The 23,648-nt window shown below is 39.7% G+C and overlaps 1 protein-coding gene across 1 annotated transcript in view; it reads right to left on the reverse strand.

Annotated features, from left to right (window-relative positions):
* Nucleotides 1-23,648, reverse strand: part of LOC128664532 (maspardin) — a 74,084-nt gene that overhangs the window by 20,045 nt on the left and 30,391 nt on the right. The window contains exons 2-3 of the mRNA XM_053719352.1: nucleotides 10,542-10,631; nucleotides 3,674-3,835 (exon numbers count right to left, since the gene is read on the reverse strand). Coding sequence (XP_053575327.1) covers nucleotides 3,674-3,835; nucleotides 10,542-10,631 — 252 coding nt within the window. The remainder of the gene's footprint in view (nucleotides 1-3,673; nucleotides 3,836-10,541; nucleotides 10,632-23,648) is intronic.

Below are 23,648 nucleotides of genomic sequence, written 5' to 3' on the forward strand. Positions count from 1 at the left end.
TTGAAGAAATAAACTAAGTATAAAAAAACACAGACTCTCACGACCTCCTATCTATGTTTAGACTTGCAAGAGAATGACTGGGAATGGCAGTTAGGGGAGGAGCTATATAGCAGCTTTGCTGTGGGTGGACTCTTGCAACTTCCTGTTGGGAAGGAGAATATATCCCATAAGTAATGGATGATCCATGGACTGGATACACTTAACAAGAGAAATAACTTTTTCAGAAGACCCTCCAATTTTTTATCCATAGGATCTTTGAAAGCACAACTGTCCTCAATAGGAATAGTTGTACGCTTAGCCAGGGTAGATATAGCTCCCTCCACCTTAGGGACCGTTTGCCAAGAATCCCGAACAATGTCAGCTATGGGATACATTTTCTTAAAATTAGGGGAAGGAGAGAACGGGATACCCGGTCTTTCCCATTCCCGCGTAATAATTTCTGAGATTCTCTTAGGAACTGGAAAAACATCAGAGTAAGCAAGAACCTCTAAGAATTTGTCCATCTTACACAATTTCTCTGGTGGCACCACAATAGAGTCACAGTCATCCAGAGTCGCTAAAACCTCCTGAAGTAACAGGCGGAGGTGTTCAAGCTTAAATCGGAAGGACATGACTTCTGAGTCTGTCTGAGGTAACACACTTCCCGAGTCGGAAAGTTCCCCCTCAGACAGAAGTTCCCTACCCCCCAAATCAGATCCCTGAGAGGGTACATCGGAAATAGCCATCAAAGCATCAGAAGTCGCAGGAATCTGAGTGGCTTCTGTCCTGCTGCGCTTGCCCTGCAACACTGGCAACTTAGATAACACCTCTGTAAGGGTAGATGACATAACTGCAGCCATATCCTGCAGAGTAAATGAAGTGGACGCAGTTGAGGAACACAGCGTCGCTTGGGTGGGCGTTAAAGGTTGTGATGCTTGGGGAGAAAGTAGCGGCGTACCCCGATTCTCATCAGTCTGAGAAGCATCCTTAGACATATTTGCATTAAAGAAAATCCGTTCTTTACATTGTAAGGCCCTTTCAGTACATGAGGGACAAAAAGAGGGGGTTCCACATTGGCATCTAAACACATAGAACAGGTACTTTCCAGAAGTTCAGACATGTTAAACAGAATAGCAATAAAAGTCGTGCTTTACTTGATATATTCAACCTTGCAAGTCAAATCTTATAGTCAAATATTTGAAATAAAAATGCCTACTGCGCCTTTAAAAAATAAAAGCGCAACAATTTTTCTGCTTGCAGTATAATACTTTTTGCAGCGATAAACAAAGTGTCCTTATATGCACAAATTAACTAAACAAATACTGCTCTGTTTGTTCAGTTATACTATATACAATATTTTTATCACACTCCAGACATTGCACCTCGCCACAGCCCTGCTGCGGCACCTATCTGCCCCCAGACAACACTGATCTTTCGTGAGCAGCGCTCCCAAGTCTCTTTGCACCGCTATGTGCACAAACTGACTTAGGCCACACCGGAGCTCAGGAACCTGCTGCCGATCCGGATGGTTACTGCGCGGCTGAGCACGCGAAACTAGGCCCCGCCCACCATGGGCGTAACTCGAGACATACTGAGACCCGCATGGGAAGCAAAAAACATGTTGGATTTCTAATACACTAACAAAAAGCCATGTGCCCCTCTAAAAAACACACTCCCACAGCCAGTTATCAATAAACATAACGACAGCCTTAGGAATAAACCGCATCTCCCAGCGTCAGCCCACACACAGCATAAGTGAACACCCTGGTCACTGCACAAACACACTGATAGCAATAAAATAAAAGGGAATTCCAGGTATACCATATCCATTTTGCATACCGCTTACCCCTCCCCAGTACAGGGAATAATATCAGCCTGTTCTGATGTATCTAGTCTCCCCAGAATCAAATGACTGAACATACCTCAATGCTGATTGTAGCATGACACGGTTCTCCACACTGAAGATGTTTCTTTACACTACCTTCAACCGCTCTGTGGGAACCAGCAGGATTTTAGAGAATGTTTTGCTAAGATCATCAACGATCAGGGCAGAAACTAAATGTGTCCACTCCTCTTGGGAAGTGACTGATTGACGATTTCTCCCTGAGAAAAATAGTACTCACTGGCACCATTTTAAAATAAAAAAACTTCTTGATTGAAGAATCTAAACTAACACCTCACTTTACCTCTTCCTATCACTAACACAGGCAAAGAGAATGACTGGGGTGGGAGGGAAGGGAGGAGCTATATATACAGCTCTGCTGTGGTGTTCTTTGCCTCCTCCTGCTGACCAGGAGGCGTTATCCCATAAGGATGAAATCCGTGGACTCGTCATATCTTGTAAAAGAAATATAAATATGGACTAGAGTAGTAAAAACAAAAACGGCACCTGATACCCGCAATGGCTGGGGCACTCACCACCTCCTATGAACAGACCCCTGCAGACTAGAAAATTTCCTTCGCCACACGGTCGGGAATGCGGAAATGGAAAACGGAATGGAACCACGCCCAAACACAAGGTGAACCGTACAGTCCAAAAAAGCGCGCCCAACCAAGAAAGCTGCGTCACTTCCAAAGGCCTCAATGTTCCAAACCACGAGCCCATAAACAGCACATATAAGCAGGTTGAATCACATAACAAACATGATTATAAACCCCCCTGTTCAATAACCCCCCTCAGGAGATATTAAGCCTCGATTCCAAGATACTAACAGAGACTCACTGAGACCCTTATGTATAAGTTAGACCCGTAAGGTGGTAGCCTCTCGGGAAACAGTCAAATTACAGTACATTGATAAAGTAAAATGAAACGATCTTACCGGAAACTACGCCGTGGAACAGGAACACGGCCTTTCAAGTGTGACGGATAGTAGCATAGACTCCGCCATGGACTTGAGAGAGGAAAGCAGGCAGCGGAGCGAAGTTAGACAACGCCGATTGCTTGAGGAGCTGTTAATCTGAGTTGGGATGGTTTCGCAGAAAGACTCTCCCTGCATCTCCGGACTCTAACTTTCATCCAAGCCCTCACTGAGAGACTGACAGGACTACTTAAAACTCCTGTCCCATGCAGAAGAGTACTAACCCCCATAAAAGACAAAAAACAAAAATTAAAAATTCTGACACTTCTCTGCCAACCTCCTGGGACGAAAGGCAAAGAATGACTGGGGGATGAGGGGAGTGGGAGGAGTATTTATGCCTTTGGCTGGGTTGTCTTTGCCGCCTCCTGGTGGCCAGGTTCTTATTTCCCAAAAGTAATTAATGCAGCTGTGGACTCTTTCCATTTAAGAAAAGTGCTGTAAATTCCATGTATTATAAAAGGTAAGTGAAAGTTACATACACAAGATGTCAGTTGGAGCCGAGATTCTTGCCCCGATACTTGCATTTTGAGTGGAGAAACAAATTTGTGTAATTGATGTCCTGATGACCATGTAATTATAAAAAAAAAGCTAAAATAAAGTTCTAAAGTCTTTATTTTAGGTGGCAATGTGAAAAACATATGGTGATGTTGTAGAAGGATGTGAGAAAGATGTCTTATATAGTCACAGAGTTAGTGTTACTCGTGCATTACAGTGAAGCCAGGAGGTATGTAATCTTGATAATCGGTAGAATTTGAGAAGCATGTCTCTTTAAAATGTATATCTGCTTCATTGTTTATCGTTGTGGATAAGGTACTTTTACCTGCATTCATACTCACAGCTATTACTCTGTAACCCCAGGCAGTTAATGCCAAGACCTGATGAAAAAAGACATCTGCTGTGCCACTCACTGGAGGCAGGAATATAATGGGGCACCGCACACTGCGAGGACCTGCGTCATATAGAGACCAAACCTTAGTGTCATCATCGTCCACAATGATCTGAAGAACACAACAAAGAAGTCAAGACATACTCTAGCATCCGGAAGCACAAACATAACATAGAAAATATTTACAATTATTTATATAACGTGCAGGAGGAGCAAACTTAAAATATTGTTTGGCTGCACATCTTCCAAAAATACCCATAGCTAGCATAATAATGTAAACATGGAATATAGCTTTCTGCAAACTACAAGTCAACTTTGGTAACCACTTTTAGGGGCATGGTGATAAAGCAATAAAAAAAAATTCCTTTTTTCAAGAAGAGTGCACAATGTCATAAGTGAAGTCATTGATGAGGTCATGCAAAGCTCCCATGAGGGGAGCATTTAAGTAAGGAATTTTCTTGCTTTTAAACATTTTATAGAAAACAAACACTGGACTGGCTGTAACGCAAGTGTGTGTTTATACACATACATACATACATATATATATATATACTATATATATATATATATATATATATATATATATCACGGAAAGGGACAGCACCCTCAGGCCAGACCATGTACACATCCCATGACCCTGTAACATGCACAGCCCTGGGTGCACAATAGCACGAACAGGAAGCTGCACTGTCCACAGAGTCACAGGCAGTTAACCCCAGAAAGGTCTGGGTGCAAGTCCCAAAAGGGAAAATTACAAAACAAAACAAATAAATAAATATAACACACAGAGAAAGTCCAACACTCACTTACAAGCTCACAACTAAGGTAAAAAGTAAATATAGAAGAGTTAGTTTCTGCATGTGGCCAAATGGGACAAGCCCAGGTACCATGTCAAAACCTGGGTCCCTAAACAGCCACACAATGCAGGCTCACAATCCAGCAAACTGGGAAAAAATGAAGGGTGCACAGGCTTATGTAATCTCCCCAGACATATACAAAACACGGAAGGGGACAGCACTCTCAGGCCGGACCGGGTACACCATCCCATGACCCTGTAACATGCATAGCCCTGGGTGCACAATAGCACTCACAGGAAGCTTTACTTTTTACCTTAGTTGTGAGCGCTGGACTTTCTCTGTATGTATGTGTATATATATATATATATATATATATATATATATATATATATATATATATATATATATATATATATATATATATATGCCTCACTGAACAAGAAATCTCTCTATTACAAAGGGGCCTTAACTTTGCACCTAGTTGTAATTTTAACCTTTTCTCCACAGTGTTAGACGTAAACAGATTCGTCAGAAGCTTAACCTTGAAAAAACACTTTGCAAATGATGATGAAAGTGTAAATGAAGAAGTAAATGATCAGGCTGTTTGCGTTCAACAAACTCCTAATTTTAATTTCAATGACTATACCGCAATGGTAGATATGCAAGAACTCATTGAGGAGAATGACTCTACGCAAACAGCCAGATCTGGTCCTTCAGAGAAAGATATTAATCTGAAAAGGTTTAAAGAAAAAAGTGTATTTTACCCCATTCACAGTAGGGGTCAACATTTACAAGTATTTCAACAAACTCTTGAAACACAATTAATTGCATTAAACAACAAGAACAAAAAGAGAAATACATACAAAGACAGCAATTTGACATCTCAAGAGAGAAAAGCTATCCAGACACTCAAAGACGATCAGAGTATAGTTATTAGGGAATCAGATAAAGGTGGTAATACAGTAATCTTAAATAGGAAAGATTACCTAATTGAAGCTAATAGACAACTTACAAATAAAGATGTATACCAACCACTTCCATCTGACCCTACCAAGCTATACAGTAAGATTCTGTCAGAAATAATACACAAAGCTAGACTAGATGGAGTATTTTCTGATAAGGTCATGGAGTATTTACTGCCTAAAAATCCTTGTGTCCCCATATTTCATCAGCTTCCAAAGCTACACAAAGATTCTATACACCCCCCAGGCCGCCCAATAGTGGCAGGCATAGGTTCTTTAAATGAAAGGTTATCTGATTTGGTTGACACTTACTTACAACCTATAGTTGTTGATTTATATGGTTACTTGAAAGACACAACATCATTCATTGAAAAAAATCAAACATGTTACATGGTGTGACTCTTACAGATTTGTCACTCTAGACGTTACTTCACTGTATACCACTATTCCTCATACTTTAGGTTTGGAAGCACTTCATTTTTTTCTTACTCACCATACCTCGTATGACTTTTTCACTAATCAATTCATTCACACAGCTGTTGAATATCTTCTTACACATAATTTTTTTATGTTTGAGGATCATTACTATCTCCAGAGACGTGGCACCGCCATGGGGGCTAAATTTGCCCCTTCCTATGCTAACCTCTATATGGGGTTCTGGGAACGGTGCCACGTCTTTGGAGATACTAATCCCTTCCGAGATCATATTGTTTTTTTTGGCAGGTACATTGACGATTTGGTGTTGGTGTGGGATGGAGACCAGCAATCAGTTGCCAGGTTTCTTGACTATGTCAACAGCAACAAACTCAACTTATCCTTCACTATGACTGAAAATACTAACACTATAAACTTTTTGGATGTCACTTTAACATCCAACAATGATACACATTCTATTGATATAGAACTTTTTAGAAAAAGCACAGCAGGTAACACCATTCTGCACTCTTCTTCATGTCACCCTAAACACACCATTGAATCTATTCCTTATGGACAACTAATTAGGACAAAACGTAATTGCACAACAGAAACAAAATTTCAAATGCATGCCGAACAGACCAATCAACGACTGGAGGCCAGGGGTTACAAAACAGACCTTCTTATTAAAACAAAGAAAAAAGTAGATCTTATCAACAGAGATGAATTGGTATACAAAGACACACCAAAAAAACAAAGACAACATAACAAGCCCACTTTTATCACAAATTACAGCAGAGATTTTAACAAAATTTGTGATATTGTACGTGGTTGCTTACCCATCTTAGAAAGTGACACTAAATTAAAGAAAATTGTTAATGAAGGTTGCTTCTTTTCAGCCCGTAGAGCAAAAACTTTAGGTAACATTCTTGCTCCGTCAATGTTGCCTAGCAACAATAAACAGACATGGCTCACCCAAAGACTAGGATGTAACAAATGTAATGGTAAAATTTGTAAAACTTGCCTACACATAGAACAAGGAATAAAATTTAAATCAAGTACAACAGGCAAAGAATTTGACATACGTTACAGAATCACATGTAACACCACACATGTTATCTATCTCCTGACATGTCAGGGATGCAAAAAGCAATACGTGGGGCGCACGAAACGTGCCCTACGTGATAGAGTTTTGCAACATTTGAGGAATATAGGGAATTCTGACAGTACAACTCCCATAGCAAAGCACTTTAGACAGGAACACAATTCTAATGAATCCCTATTAACAGTACAAGGCATAGATCACATACCAAGACATAGGAGAGGGGGAGACAGGGAAAGGCGTTTGGACCAGAGAGAAGTGTTTTGGATCTTCAATTTACAGACAAAACACCCCTCTGGTCTAAATTCAATTATGGATGTAGATTTATTTTACTGACTTTACAAAATTTGTTAGAAAGTATACTTCACATAACAAATGTAAAATATAATATTCTAAATTTAATTTAAATATTGCTTGAAAACATCCTTTGAATTTAACAAAGTTATAGATATAAGGTAAAATGTACTGGTACTTCTTACTGCTATATGTTTAAGATTCTACAAAGAGTTAACATTGTACAGGTGCCTGCAATCATTTTAAGCACCTTATCTTTAAATAGCACTAGCAGGTGTGAACCCAAATCATGCCAGTGAACAAGGGCTGAAGCTTGGCCCGAAACATGTTTGGCGTTGGGTTCTGAACACCTTGTTGCAGGCCTGCGACTAGCCTACATGGTTTACATGTTTTTACATGCTTCTTTTTAAACATTTTTTGAAAATAAAATTTACTCTTGCTTTTAAGAAAAAAAGACTCTCCACAGTATTTCTCTTTTTTCTGGAGCTGCGGGATGATAAAATGTTTTTATATATATATATATATATATATATATATATATATATATATATATATATATACACATACACACACACACATATATATATATACACATACATACATATCCATGAAAGCATACTGAGCAAGACTCAGGAGTGTGCATGTATCCTGACAAATGTATGCATAACTGTTACAAACAATGCACTCTCCAAAGTTTTCCTCAGTATATTCCCAGGGAAAATAATTAAAATTAAATTAAAGTTTCAATAAAAGATAGAGAAATTTGCACATTTGATAAAAGTAAATTGGGAAGTTGTCTTTTTTTTTTTTTAAATTGTACACTCATGAACATTTCATTTTTACTTCCACAATTCTTATATACGGTTTTCTGCTATTCTGTGCCCTTACAAACAAATAGTTAATCTCCAGATTCTCTCTCAGTGCAGTGAACTTTGTACAGACACAGAAGCAGGGAGGTCCCAGCACTAGCCAGTGGGTACGGAGCATTAACCTCTATGTAAAGAAAGCAGGCATTCAACCTCCATTATATCCAGTGAGCTTTTCATGTGCTTTTAAATTGGTCTGATAGATCTGTAGTACGTGTTCATCTCAGGGCATAAGTAAAATGAGATCTGTAGTACGTGTTCATCTCAGGGCATAAGTAAAATGAGATCTGTAGTATGTGTTCATCTGAGGGCATAAGTAAAATGAGATCTGTAGTATGTGTTCATCTCAGGGCATAAGTAAAATGAGATCTGTAGTATGTGTTCATCTCAGGGCATAAGTAAAATGAGATCTGTAGTATGTGTTCATCTCAGGGCATAAGTAAAATGAGATCTGTAGTATGTGTTCATCTCAGGGCATAAGTAAAATGAGATCTGTAGTATGTGTTCATCTCAGGGCATAAGTAAAATGAGATCTGTAGTATGTGTTCATCTCAGGGCATAAGTAAAATGAGATCTGTAGTATGTGTTCATCTCAGGGCATAAGTAAAATGAGATCTGTAGTATGTGTTCATCTCAGGGCATAAGTAAAATGAGATCTGTAGTATGTGTTCATCTCAGGGCATAAGTAAAATGAGATCTGTAGTATGTGTTCATCTCAGGGCATAAGTAAAATGAGATCTGTAGTACGTGTTCATCTCAGGGCATAAGTAAAATGAGATCTGTAGTATGTGTTCATCTCAGGGCATAAGTAAAATGAGATCTGTAGTATGTGTTCATCTCAGGGCATAAGTAAAATGAGATCTGTAGTACGTGTTCATCTCAGGGCATAAGTAAAATGAGATCTGTAGTATGTGTTCATCTCAGGGCATAAGTAAAATGAGATCTGTAGTACGTGTTCATCTCAGGGCATAAGTAAAATGAGATCTGTAGTACGTGTTCATCTCAGGGCATATGTAAAAATGGTTAGACAAGATAAGGGAAATAACTACTCTAGCAGTAATAGATAGATAGATATAGATATAAAGATATATATATATATACACACACAAACAAACAGACCCTCACTAATAATAACCGGAATATTCCAAATACACAGCTCATGTTAATAGAAGGCCAGGAAAGCTTAAATTCACAAACAATGCTGAGTTATGCCACAATATGTGGAGGAAAGCCTATGCTTTAGTAATTCAGATTAGAAGAGCAGTACAGTGATTGGAAAGTTCACTGCACAGCCCCTTTCATTCCTAAATAATTTATAACCGCAAATGAAGTTTTATTGGTGTCATCCCCTACTGATTACTGTGACAACCGCTACATTGTTTCCATAAATAACTAAATAAAAAGATTTTTTTTCTTTATTTTGTTTGGATCAAGTAAACCTTACATCAAACATCAAGAATAAATGGTCTCCAAAGCCACAACTGCACATGTATGTGGGCTGCAAACTGCCAACAACACATTGGCCTAAGGCTCTCTGGCAACCAAGGGGTTCAGTAGCCATTAGAAAACACACAAGGACCGCGTGACAGAACAATGCAAACTTCCTTCAGAAATGCCAATCCCAAAAGGCTTAGAATGAGATAACAGCACTGAAGGTAAGTAATATATCAATATAACGGACAAATACAATTTAAAAAAATATTGTTCTGCAAAACTATACGTGGCTACTCACTGTGGAGCACTACACAATGTGTAATCACATCAGAAAAACAGCTTTAGAATAAATAAAATCATGATCATCTCTATTCAAGAGCCTTTCAGCAATGCTATCCTTTACAGCAGGGGTCAGCAACCTTGGGCCCCGAGATGTCCTGTAACTACATTTCCCATGATGCTGAGACACTCTTTAGGCTGCCTGAGCATCATGGGAAATGTACTTCCAAAATATCATGGGGGCCCAAGGTTGCTGACCCCTGCTCTACAGCAATGATGAGCAGGAGCTGAGCAAGCGTTTTGTGATATTTGTAAAATATCTAAATGTGTTAGGAGCCAGGCACAAAGTCTTAAAGGAACATTGTAGTGCATTTCAAAAATGTATATTTTATTTCATTTCCCTCTCCTGAAAAAAAATCAAATACTTTTTTCAGGCTTGTACCTCCAACAGAATTGTATGACAGTAATTGGTTAGCTTTTACTTAACTTTTTAATTCAGACCAAAAAATGTATTTACCATGATTAATAACTGTGTTCTAGATGTAGTATAGAAAATATTCCTTTAAGTTTTTAAGTGTCACAATCTCCTGATTTATCCAGAATTATAAAATAAAAATATCACTCTAGAATCCCCACACCAACAAGAGCAACATAATAAAAAACTACATACCTTTTTAAGAGGCACTGTGCTGCGGAACCAGTTATAATCTGGGGAGATTTTGATTGCTCCCATGGCGCTGAGAGGGAATGCAAAGTTGGTCTGTGGGAATGACAGAAGACATGTGATCAATCAGCCTGGGAGAGAACAGTTACAACCATACAAAGAATGCCTGTCTGTTCCATCCTGTGGGAGTCTCCCTCCTTATCTCTTTCACTGACCGCACCTTTACTCTCATATCTGGTCTGACAGACATCCTACAGGTCATTACTGTACTTGCTCCACTCCCTGCATCTCCTGTGACCAAACAGCAGCAGTGTAAAAGAGCCCTGACATAGTGTAAGGTAAGACCAGAAATATTGAGTAGCAGATAAAACTTGCTTTTCATTGGCAAACTTGCTGGTGACTTTTTCTGCTGCAGGATTAGTTCAGTTTATGATTTAAATCAATTCTTAGCACAGGAAGTGCAGAGAATAAACAACTAATGAAATTGTACTTGTCATAGCTCTATAGTATGTACCCTTTCTTAAAAGTGCGGATGCTATAAAACTCCCCTTGCATTGACAGTTAAAGTGATTGTAAACTTAAGTTATTCTCTCAACAATATTTGTAATAAAGTAAATTATGGGCACTTTCATTGTAGACGCTAAAATATAATAATTACCCTTTCATTTTGTTACACATTCCGCCGTTTCTCTGCCTGCAACGCATAGACTATTTCTGTGTAAAAGGACAATTCACTCTGTAGCCAATCGTAACGCACCCCCTTTGGCATCCAGCAAGTTAACGCCCATAGTTTTGACGCCAAAGGGGGCACGTTACGATTGACTAGAACGTAATTTGTCATTTTACACATAAATAGACTATGGGTTTGGGGGCGGAGGAACAACGGAATGTAAAACTAAATGAAAGGGTAATTATTAATATATTTTAGCATCTACAATGATTTTGATCTTTGAAAGTGCCCATCATTTACTTTTTTTTTTAATTACATACATTTTTGATAAAGTTTTACGTTTACAATCACTTTAAAAGGAATATGATACCATCATAAATAAAAAAGAACTTATAATAAAACAAAATTGACCATCATTATGTTTATAGCCTGTGTTATAACTTAGCTCATTTCCCCCTAAGAACATACTGAGGTAGCCTCAGAAGTGTGCACGTGCATTGAGTGCTATATAGTAGTAGCATTTTTCAAAAATGTTTGCAATAATGCATTGTTATACATATAGTACACATGCACACTCCTAAACCTACCTCGATATGCTCACAAATTTAAAATATAGTATTTTGTACCATTTTAAGCAACAAACATTTCTATAGTGTGACTGCTGAAAACTGAAGTTTAAGACATTGACAAGACAAAAAAAATAGCCGTCATCTCAGATAATCAAATTCGCAAAAACATGTTGCATTCATAAACAAATAAGATAGATTTTTCCATGAGGTTATTTGAAATATATATATATATTGATGCTGATGAAGGGGAACATCTCCCCGAAAACGTTCCAATAAAAACAGATTTTTGTTCACAAGAAAAGACCTGAGAGTGCATTTGTTTAAGACGATTATTTATTACATTTATGCACCCAGGCGGATGACGCTGGGAGGGTAACACTGTGGATTGGAATATATATATATATATATATATATATATATATATATATACACATACACAGGGAGTGCAGAATTATTAGGCAAGTTGTATTTTTGAGGATTAATTTTATTATTGAACAACCACCATGTTTCTCAATGAACCCAAAAAACTCATTAATATCAAAGCTGAATATTTTTGGAAGTAGTTTTTAGTTTGTTTTTAGTTTTAGCTATTTTAGGGGGATATCTGTGTGTGCAGGTGACTATTACTGTGCATAATTATTAGGCAACTTAACAAAAAACAAATATATACCCATTTCAATTATTTATTTTTACCAGTGAAACCAATATAACATCTCAACATTCACAAATATACATTTCTGACATTCAAAAACAAAACAAAAACAAATCAGTGACCAATATAGCCACCTTTCTTTGCAAGGACACTCAAAAGCCTGCCATCCATGGATTCTGTCAGTGTTTTGATCTGTTCACCATCAACATTGCGTGCAGCAGCAACCACAGCCTCCCAGACACTGTTCAGAGAGGTGTACTGTTTTCCCTCCTTGTAAATCTCACATTTGATGATGGACCACAGGTTCTCAATGGGGTTCAGATCAGGTGAACAAGGAGGCCATGTCATTAGATTTTCTTCTTTTATACCCTTTCTTGCCAGCCACGCTGTGGAGTACTTGGACGCGTGTGATGGAGCATTGTCCTGCATGAAAATCATGTTTTTCTTGAAGGATGCAGACTTCTTCCTGTACCACTGCTTGAAGAAGGTGTCTTCCAGAAACTGGCAGTAGGACTGGGAGTTGAGCTTGACTCCATCCTCAACCCGAAAAGGCCCCACAAGCTCATCTTTGATGATACCAGCCCAAACCAGTACTCCACCTCCACCTTGCTGGCGTCTGAGTCGGACTGGAGCTCTCTGCCCTTTACCAATCCAGCCACGGGCCCATCCATCTGGCCCATCAAGACTCACTCTCATTTCATCAGTCCATAAAACCTTAGAAAAATCAGTCTTGAGATATTTCTTGGCCCAGTCTTGACGTTTCAGCTTGTGTGTCTTGTTCAGTGGTGGTCGTCTTTCAGCCTTTCTTACCATGGCCATGTCTCTGAGTATTGAACACCTTGTGCTTTTGGGCACTCCAGTGATGTTGCAGCTCTGAAATATGGCCAAACTGGTGGCAAGTGGCATCTTGGCAGCTGCACGCTTGACTTTTCTCAGTTCATGGGCAGTTATTTTGCGCCTTGGTTTTTCCACACGCTTCTTGCGACCCTGTTGACTATTTTGAATGAAACGCTTGATTGTTCGATGATCACGCTTCAGAAGCTTTGCAATTTTAAGAGTGCTGCATCCCTCTGCAAGATATCTCACTATTTTTGACTTTTCTGAGCCTGTCAAGTCCTTCTTTTGACCCATTTTGTCAAAGGAAAGGAAGTTGCCTAATAATTATGCACACCTGATATAGGGTGTTGATGTCATTAGACCACACCCCTTCTCATTACAGAGATGCACATCACCTAATATGCTTAATTGGTAGTAGGCTTTCGAGCCTATACAGCTTGGAGTAAGACAACATGCATAAAGAGGATGATGTGGTCAAAATACACATTTGCCTAATAATTCTGCACTCCCTGTGTGTATATATATATATATATATATAAAAAATTCCCCTTTCATGATTCAGATAGAACATAACATTTTAAACAACTTTCCAATTTACTCATATTATCAGACTTTTTTTTTTAATCCTTTGTTGAAAAGCAGAGATGTAAGCTAAGGAGTGTGCATGTGTTGGCAGCACTATATGGCAGCAGTTTTGCAACAATGTTATACATTAGCAAGAGCACTAGATGGTGGCACTATTTCCTGTCATGTAGTGTTTCCAGGCATGTGCACACTACCTACCTAGGTATCTCTTCAACAAAGAATGAGAATGAAGCAAATATGATAATAGAAGTATAGTGGAAACTGACATTGTATTCTCTATTTGAATAATAGAAGAAAGATTTTGGGTTTCATGTCCCTTTAAATACTAACTGGCACCATCAAACAGAGAATGCTCTATACAGACAAAGTGTGCGACAGCAATCTATTAAAATGTTAAAGAAAGATTATAGCATATCAGCAGGATGTAAAATGCAGAAGTAAAACAGATGAGCAGCACGGGACCCTGCCCTGTAAATCAGGCAGTTTAACCAGTTACGGACGGAGGAAATTGTCCAAGTTCTGAACATAAACAAAACCTAATATTTGAGCTGTTTATTCAATCATAAATGACCTTTCACATTAAATGCACCCACACTTATTACAGATCTTTTTTAGAGGACAAAGAGGGCTTTCGTTTGACATCAAATATTTATATGTAGGTGTGAGAATTTAAGAAATTGTTTCCCCCCCAAACGCACACTCTTATTGTGAATATCATATTACTAACATTTATTTGTAAAGTGGCACAAAATTCCATAGCGCTGGATACAGATATGAGTATACAATGACAAGGGTTTGTGATAAGATACAAAAACATAGCAGGCTATACAGATCTAGTACAGGAGGAAGAGCTTACAGTCTACATGTTGAGAGTGCAAGATTCATTTTGGTTAGGATGAAAATCAGGGAAGAGATGGTAAGCCCCACACATACAGAAAACTATACAACCTGGTTATAGGTTTTACTGCAATTAAACAACATATTTGTATTTTACAATGTCCCACGATTACAGCTATACCCAAACATGTACAGGTTTTATGGGGTTTCAGGAAGTTACTGGGACAAATATGGGGCCCGTCTATTTCAGTCTTCATACATGGAAATTTGACACACTGAACAGCACTAAAAGAATTGTATTTTTTTGTTTTTTTAACTCCTACATAACACTAACTCCCTTAACCTACACACCAATTCTCACTTCCTGATCAGTGATCACAGCAATTACTGATCAGCACATAAAAGAGTTAATTTTTCCCCCACTAAAACTTTTTTTTTTTATTTGAGATGTATATAGCTGTCTGGGACACTGTAAGATTGATATCTATGCCTCTCTTGCCTCAGATGACACTGAGGTAAGCGAGATCTAGATGAAAATGATTGCCTGTCGCACTGTATGCGATCACTTGACTCCAGCGGTGCCGATTGGTTCCTGGGGTACTATCTGTGTTCCCAGGCAAGTCCCTGCATCGGATCCAAGCATTTATGTTTTACGGGGGGAACAGGGGGGGCAGCAGAAATTAGCATGAGGACGTTCCATACTGTCATAACGTTATTAAGGTACAGTGTTTTAAGGATGGCATGGAACGTCCTAACATCATTAAGAGGTTAATGTGAGGACAAGTGACTCCATTAATACACATGAAGCCCAAAACCAAGGCTACAATTAAAAACCTACAGGACGCGCAAGGAATCTGGGGAAATGTTAACCAGCAGGTACATATAGCATGATGAATTATTCATTATTAATCCATAGTTGCCAACTGTCACGTTTTTCCCGGAAAAGTCCTGTTTTTTGGTTTCCTGTCCCTGCATTTTAACTCTGTCTGCATTTACTAATATTGTGCAGGGTTTTGTTTGTTTTTGCCATGAAGTTTAACAGTGTATAGTGAGGTGTCAGGTAAGGGGAAGCAATGAAATACCAGGGAGGGTAGAAGTGAAGGCAGCTCTATAGTGTTGCAATGCTTAGCTGGGGCTTAAAGGGACACTGAACCCAATTTTTTTCTTTCGTAATTCAGATAGAGCATGCAATTTTAAGCAACTTTCTAATTTACTCCTATTATTAATTTTTCTTTGTTCTCTTGCTATCTTTATTTGAAAAAGGCATCTAAGCTAAGGAGCCAGACAATTTTTGGTTTAGTACCCTGGACAGCATTTGTTTATTGGTGGGTGAATTTATTCACTAATCAGCAAGAACAACCCAGGTTATTTACCAAAAATTGGCCGGCATTTAAACTTACATTCTTGCTTTTCAAGTAAAGATACCAAGAGAATAAAGAAAATTTGATAATAGGAGTAAATTAGAAAGTTGCTTAAAATTGCATGTTTGGGGTTTAGTGTCCCTTTAAGATTTCAGACTCTTCGTGTGTTGGGACTGGAATTCACAGAACATACACAAAAATACAGCTTTACTGGGGCATTTCTGGGTCTGCTAGCAATCACTGCAGCAGCATAGATAAAATAATGAATAGTTACCTCATAAAATGGCACCTACTTGTGAAACTTTCAATAGTAAAACATAATAATAAGTCTTCCACATATCTACATATATTGTTCTCAGCATCCCAAATACATCAGTTACCTGGTTAAACATGAGGTAATATCCATGTCTAATTCCAGGCTGTGTAACATCTATATAAACTAGGGTGATTTGTGGTGTCCTGTTATACAGATGCTGAATGGTTAATAATGTAACCCTTGTTTGCTTTTTTGGTACTTAGTGTAAAGGTATAATTTATATGTGTGCTTGAAAGTAAGGGAGGTGTGAGGAGCTTGATGATTTAACCTGGAGAGCTAAAGCAGTGCATAAAGAAAATGCTCTATATTAGCATAATGGGAGCGCTTTTAGTTTAATATAGTAACTTTGTGGGGTTTTCCTATACGCCTTGGATCGTACTAGCAATCTTAAAGGGACAGTCAACTTAAAGACTTGTATTGTTTTAATAGATAGATTATCCCTTTATTACTCATTCCACAGTTTTTCACAAAAAACATGGTTATATTAATATACTTTTGACCACTGTGATTACCTTTTTTCTAAGCATCTTCTGATGGCCCCCCGATCACATGACTAACTATTGACTTGCATTAAGCCAATTAGTGTGTTAGAATCCACAGGCGCCAGCTCAATGTTATCTATATGGCTCACGTGAACTAGCTTTCCCTGACGTGAAAAGCAAATACAAAAGCATGCGATCATGGGGCTGTCCTGTAGTGGCTTAGAGACAGGCAGAAATTTAGAGGTTTAAAGGTTATAAAGTATATTAATATAACAATGTTGGTTATGCAAAGCTGGGGAATGGGTAGTAAAGGCATCATCTATCTTTTTAAACAATAACAATTTTTGTGTTGACTGTCCCTTTAATTAATATTTGAGTTGGACAACCATCATGACTACCGGGTGGTTGTAATACTACCATATGAGACCTAGCTCAGCTGCTAACCAGTATCTTAACCCCTTAACTACCAGCGCCGTACCCTGTACGACGCTGGACGTTATGCCCTTACTAACCAGAAACGTACAGTCCTGGGCTTCTCTCTGCTGCGATCTCGCTCAAATTTGCAAGATTGTTATTTCTGCATGCCCCACGAGTGTTGCACTACAGAAATTAAGTTGCAGAGTTACCGAATCAGAGAAGGCCACTCTGTGTCCTAATCTGCATCGGACAGCGGTGGGACCAATCGGTGGGTGGGAGCGTAACGAAAGAGGCGGGTGGGCGGCCCATCGCTGGAGGAGGCGGGCGGGACCGCTACGCCACACCACAGAGGAAAAACAAAAACAAACTTCAGCTGCGTGATTGAGGGGGAAAGAGGGATATCATGTGGGATAATTTGAAGAAAAGTGATTGGGGCGGGGGAGGGGGGTTTGGGTATTGAGGGGGGCAGCTACACTACAAAAAAAAATGGGTATTATATATATATATATTTTTTTTTTAACCCTGGGCATAATACAAGTGTGGTGCGCAGCTGCATTTAGCGGCCTTCTAATAACCTAAAAACAATGCCAAAGCCATATATGTCTGCTATTTCTGAACAAATGGGATCCCAGAGAAGCATTTACAACCATTTGTGCCATGATTGCACAAGCTGTTTATAAATCATTTCAGTGAGAAACCTAAAGTTTGTAAAAAAAGTTAACAATTTTTTTTTATTTGATCGCAATTGGCAGTGAAATATACCAAAATGGGCCTAGATCAATACTTTGGGTTGTCTACTAAAAAAAAAAAAAAAAAATGGCTCTATTTCTGTTTAAATGTAATGATGGCAAAAATGCTAAAAATGCTCTGATCTTTTGGGGAAGTAAGGGGTTAATATATCTATTGGTAACCATAGTAGCGGTTTACTGATCATATTTAGAAGAACACTAGTTAAATACAGGCAGCAAGCACTGTCACCTAAACTATTTAACAGGGAGGAATTGCTATTTTTTTAGCGTTTTGCAATTGATTGTCCGTGTATTAGCAAGTTAATAGGAGCTGCACTTAATATTAATAATTAATTTTCATCATCTGAGCCATACATTTATAATGGCTAGTATTTAATCAAAAGCGCCCACTAATACTTTTAGTATTTAATCAGTACCATAGTGTGCTCTTTTTAGAACGATAGTGATACCAGGGTGTTTTATTAATTATATTATCCTGGCCCCCCTGGTAAAATTTACCAGTGGGACCCCCCTCTCCAGAGGGACGAGGACAGAACTATCCACTCCACTCATTTACCATAAAAGCTTCCAGTGGGACACCACTCCTTCTTCCGCCTAGTTCTGTCCATCCTGCTAGGTGGACAGGGCTAAGAGTCCTTCTCTGTGCTTTCCTTCTGGGCTACGAAATATTCCCTTCCTTGGATGGCTTACCTTGGCCACATACTAGAGCTGGTGATCTTCCCAGCTGTCCAACACCATTTTTTCTGTGACCACAGTCACTGTTGTGGCGATAGGTGGTGGAAAATTGTTCCCTACGGTTTCCTTGTGGGGGCCGCCATGTTACTGTGACGTCATTGAGAAGGGATGTCGCAGAGCCACGTCTGAGAGCTGTCATTTTCGCACCTGTGTGCAAATCCATTTAAGCCTTGGTGAGGTCTTTATCTTGCAGCATTCCTGTTTCTCTCCCCATGAAGATTTCTGCACTAAAGGGATAGTTTTTAATAAGCATCTAGGGCTCAATAGTATATATATATATATATATGTGTGTGTGTGTGTATGTGTTTGTGTGCGTTATGTATATCCAGCATTATCATAGATTGTGAGAGTGATCAACCTCAGTTTCAGCCTTAACCCATTACAGCCCAGGAGGAATCAGGGGCAACTATAAAAAAGGTATGATTTTTTTAACCTATTTAATATTACATACTATTTATTTATGGCTGGTTCTGCCTCTTTCTTAGCAATACAGCCCAACCTATACCCACCTGTTTCCTTTGTGTTTACCCTTGCTGGTAAGACAAGAAACTTTGTAAATTGTGTATTGGATAGATTTATGGTGGAAGCTTTTCTGATTCAACTGAGGGCTCTATGGATAATTTGCAAAATCTTGTCTGCTTCTAATGGTGAAGATTTTGAATCTGACATACCTATGGTTTTGGCTACAAATATTTCAGAGTTTATTAAAGGGATTAAGAGTTCCCTGGGCATTGAAGATGGACTGTTGCAAGAATCATCTGATTTGTTTAGTTCAAATTTTGCACTAGACCAACATTCTCCTGTTTCTGATGCTTTAAAGTATGTATATGTATTATATATATATATATATATATATATATATATATATATATATATATATATATATATATATATATATATATATATATATATATATATATATATATATATATATCAGTGTGTATTTTTGCCAAGAACTATCACACAATTTTTTGCATTCTTTAAATATGTCAAGAAAGCCATCAATCTACTGTAGGACAGGAGATCCCAGACATTTGCACAATAGCTTTGATCCACATTTATTCGGCTTAAAGGGACAGTCTACTCAAGAATGGTTATTGTTGAAAAAACATAATTTATGCTTACCTGATAAATTTATTTCTCTTGTAGTGTGTTCAGTCCACGGGTCATCCATTACTTATGGGATATATTCTCCTTCCCAACAGGAAGTTGCAAGAGGATCACCCAAGCAGAGCTGCTATATAGCTCCTCCCCTCACATGTCATATCCAGTCATTCGACCGAAACAAGACGAGAAAGGAGAAACTATAGGGTGCAGTGGTGACTGGAGCTTTAATTAAAATTTAGAACTGCCTCAAAAAAAAAAAAAAAAACAGGGCGGGCCGTGGACTGAACACACTACAAGAGAAATAAATTTATCAGGTAAGCATAAATTATGTTTTCTCTTGTTAAGTGTGTTCAGTCCACGGGTCATCCATTACTTATGGGATACCAATACCAAAGCTAAAGTACACGGATGATGGGAGGGACAAGGCAGGAACTTTAAACAGAAGGAACCACTGCCTGTAGAACCTTTATCCCAAAAACAGCCTCCGAAGAAGCAAAAGTGTCAAATTTTGAAAAGGTATGAAGCGAAGACCAAGTTGCAGCCTTGCAAATCTGTTCAACAGAGGCCTCATTCTTGAAGGCCCAGGTGGAAGCCACAGCTCTAGTGGAATGAGCTGTAATTCTTTCAGGGGGCTGCTGTCCAGCAGTCTCATAGGCTAAACGTATTATGCTACGAAGCCAAAAAGAGAGAGAGGTGGCCGAAGCCTTTTGACCTCTCCTCTGTCCAGAATAAACGACAAACAGAGAAGAAGTTTGCCGAAAATCCCTAGTTGCCTGTAAGTAGAACTTCAGGGCACGGACTACGTCCAGATTATGCAAAAGACGTTCCTTCTTTGAAGAAGGGTTAGGACATAATGATGGAACAACAATCTCCTGATTGATATTCCTATTAGAAACAACCTTAGGTAAAAACCCAGGTTTAGTACGCAAAACCACCTTGTCTGAATGAAAAATCAGATAAGGAGAATCACAATGTAAGGCAGATAACTCAGAGACTCTCAGAGCCGAGGAAATAGCCATCAAAAACAGAACTTTCCAAGATAAAAGCTTAATATCAATGGAATGAAGGGGTTCAAACGGAACACCCTGAAGAACTTTAAGAACCAAGTTTAAGCTCCACGGGGGAGCAACAGTTTTAAACACAGGCTTAATCCTAGCCAAAGCCTGACAAAAAGCCTGGACGTCTGGGTTCTCTGCCAGACGTTTGTGAAAAAGAATAGACAGAGCAGAAATCTGTCCCTTTAACGAACTAGCGGATAAACCCTTTTCTAAACCCTCTTGTAGAAAAGACAATATCCTAGGAATCCTAACCTTACTCCATGAGTAACTCTTGGATTCACACCAATGTAAATATTTACGCCATATCTTATGGTAAATTTTTCTGGTAACCGGTTTCCGAGCCTGTATCAATGTATCAATAACCGACTCCGAGAAACCACGCTTTGATAGAATCAAGCGTTCAATCTCCATGCAGTCAGCCTCAGAGAAATTAGGCTTGGATGGTTGAAAGGACCCTGAAGTAGAAGGTCCTGCCTCAGAGGCAGAGACCAAGGTGGACAGGACGACATGTCCACCAGGTCTGCATACCAGGTCCTGCGTAGCCACGCAGGCGCTATCAGAATCACTGATGCTCTCTCCTGTTTGATCCTGGCAATCAGACGAGGCAGCAACGGAAATGGTGGAAACACATAAGCCATGTTGAAAACCCAAGGGGCTGCTAGTGCATCTACCAGCACCGCTCCCGGGTCCCTGGACCTGGATCCGTAACAAGGAAGCTTGGCGTTCTGACGAGAAGCCATGAGATCCAGTTCCGGTTCGCCCCAACGAAGAATCAGTTGAGCAAATACCTCCGGGTGAAGTTCCCACTCCCCCGGGTGAAAGGTCTGGCGGCTTAGAAAGTCCGCCTCCCAGTTCTCCACGCCTGGGATGTAGATCGCTGACAGATGGCAAGAGTGAGACTCTGCCCAGCGAATTATCTTTGAGACTTCTAACATCGCTAGGGAACTCCTGGTTCCCCCTTGATGATTGATGTAAGCCACAGTCGTGATGTTGTCCGACTGAAATCTGATGAACCTCAGTGTTGCTAACTGAGGCCAAGCTAGAAGAGCATTGAATATTGCTCTTAATTCCAGAATGTTTATTGGAAGGAGTTTCTCCTCCTGAGTCCATGATCCCTGAGCCTTCAGGGAATTCCAGACTGTGCCCCAGCCTAGAAGGCTGGCATCTGTTGTTACAATCGTCCAATCTGGTCTGCGAAAAGTCATTCCCTTGGACAGATGAATCCGAGACAACCACCAGAGAAGAGAATCTCTGGCCTCCTGGTCCAGATTTAGTAAAGGGGACAGATCTGAGTAATCCCCATTCCACTGACTCAGCATGCATAATTGCAGCGGTCTGAGATGCAGGCGCGCAAATGGCACTATGTCCATTGCCGCGACCATTAAGCCGATTACTTCCATGCACTGAGCTACTGATGGGCTTGGAATGGAATGAAGGACACGGCAAGCATTTAGGATTTTTGATAACCTGGACTCCGTCAGGTAAATCTTCATCTCTACAGAATCTATAAGAGTCCCTAGAAAAGGAACCCTTGTGAGTGGTAACAGAGAACTCTTTTCCATGTTCACTTTCCACCCATGCGACCTCAGAAATGCTAGAACTATCTCTGTATGAGACTTTGCATTTTGAAAACTTGACGCTTGTATCAGAATGTCGTCTAGGTACGGAGCCACCGCTATGCCTCGCGGTCTTAGAACCGCCAGAAGCGAGCCCAGAACCTTTGTGAAAATTCTCGGGGCCGTAGCTAACCCGAAGGGAAGAGCTACAAACTGGTAATGCCTGTCTAGAAAGGCAAATCTTAGGTACCGATAATGATCTTTGTGAATCGGTATGTGAAGGTAGGCATCCTTTAAGTCCACTGTGGTCATGTACTGACCCTCTTGGATCATGGGTAGGATGGTTCGAATAGTTTCCATTTTGAATGATGGAACTTTTAGAAATTTGTTTAAGATTTTTAGGTCCAAGATTGGTCTGAAGGTTCCCTCTTTCTTGGGAACCACAAACAGATTGGAGTAAAATCCCTGCCCTTGTTCCGTCCGCGGAACTGGGTGGATCACCCCCATTACTAGGAGGTCTTGTACACAGTGAAGAAAAGCCTCTTTCTTTATTTGGTTTGCTGATAACCTTGAAAGGTGAAATCTCCCTTGTGGAGGAGAAGCTTTGAAGTCCAGAAGGTATCCCTGAGATATAATCTCCAACACCCAGGGATCCTGCACATCTCTTGCCCAAGCCTGGGCGAAGAGAGAAAGTCTGCCCCCCACTAGATCCGTTTCCGGATTGGGGGCCCTCTCTTCATGCTGTCTTAGGGGCAGAAGTAGGCTTTCTGGCCTGCTTGCCCTTGTTCCAAGACTGGTTGCTTTTCCAACCCTGTCTGTAACGAGCAGCAGTTCCTTCCTGTTTTGGAGCGGAGGAAGTTGATGCTGCTCCTGCCTTGAAATTACGAAAGGCACGAAAACTAGACTGTTTGGCCCTTGATTTGGCCCTGTCCTGAGGAAGGGTGTGACCCTTACCTCCAGTAATGTCAGCAATAATCTCCTACAAGCCGGGCCCGAATAAGGTTTGCCCTTTGAAAGGAATATTAAGCAATTTAGATTTAGAAGTTACATCTGCTGACCAGGATTTAAGCCATAGCGCTCTGTGCGCCTGGATGGCGAATCCGGAGTTCTTAGCCGTTAGTTTGGTTAAATGCACAACGGCATCCGAAACAAATGCATTAGCTAGCTTAAGGGCTTTAAGCT

Source organism: Bombina bombina, chromosome 6, assembly GCF_027579735.1.
Source record: "Bombina bombina isolate aBomBom1 chromosome 6, aBomBom1.pri, whole genome shotgun sequence".
Lineage (NCBI taxonomy): Eukaryota > Metazoa > Chordata > Amphibia > Anura > Bombinatoridae > Bombina > Bombina bombina.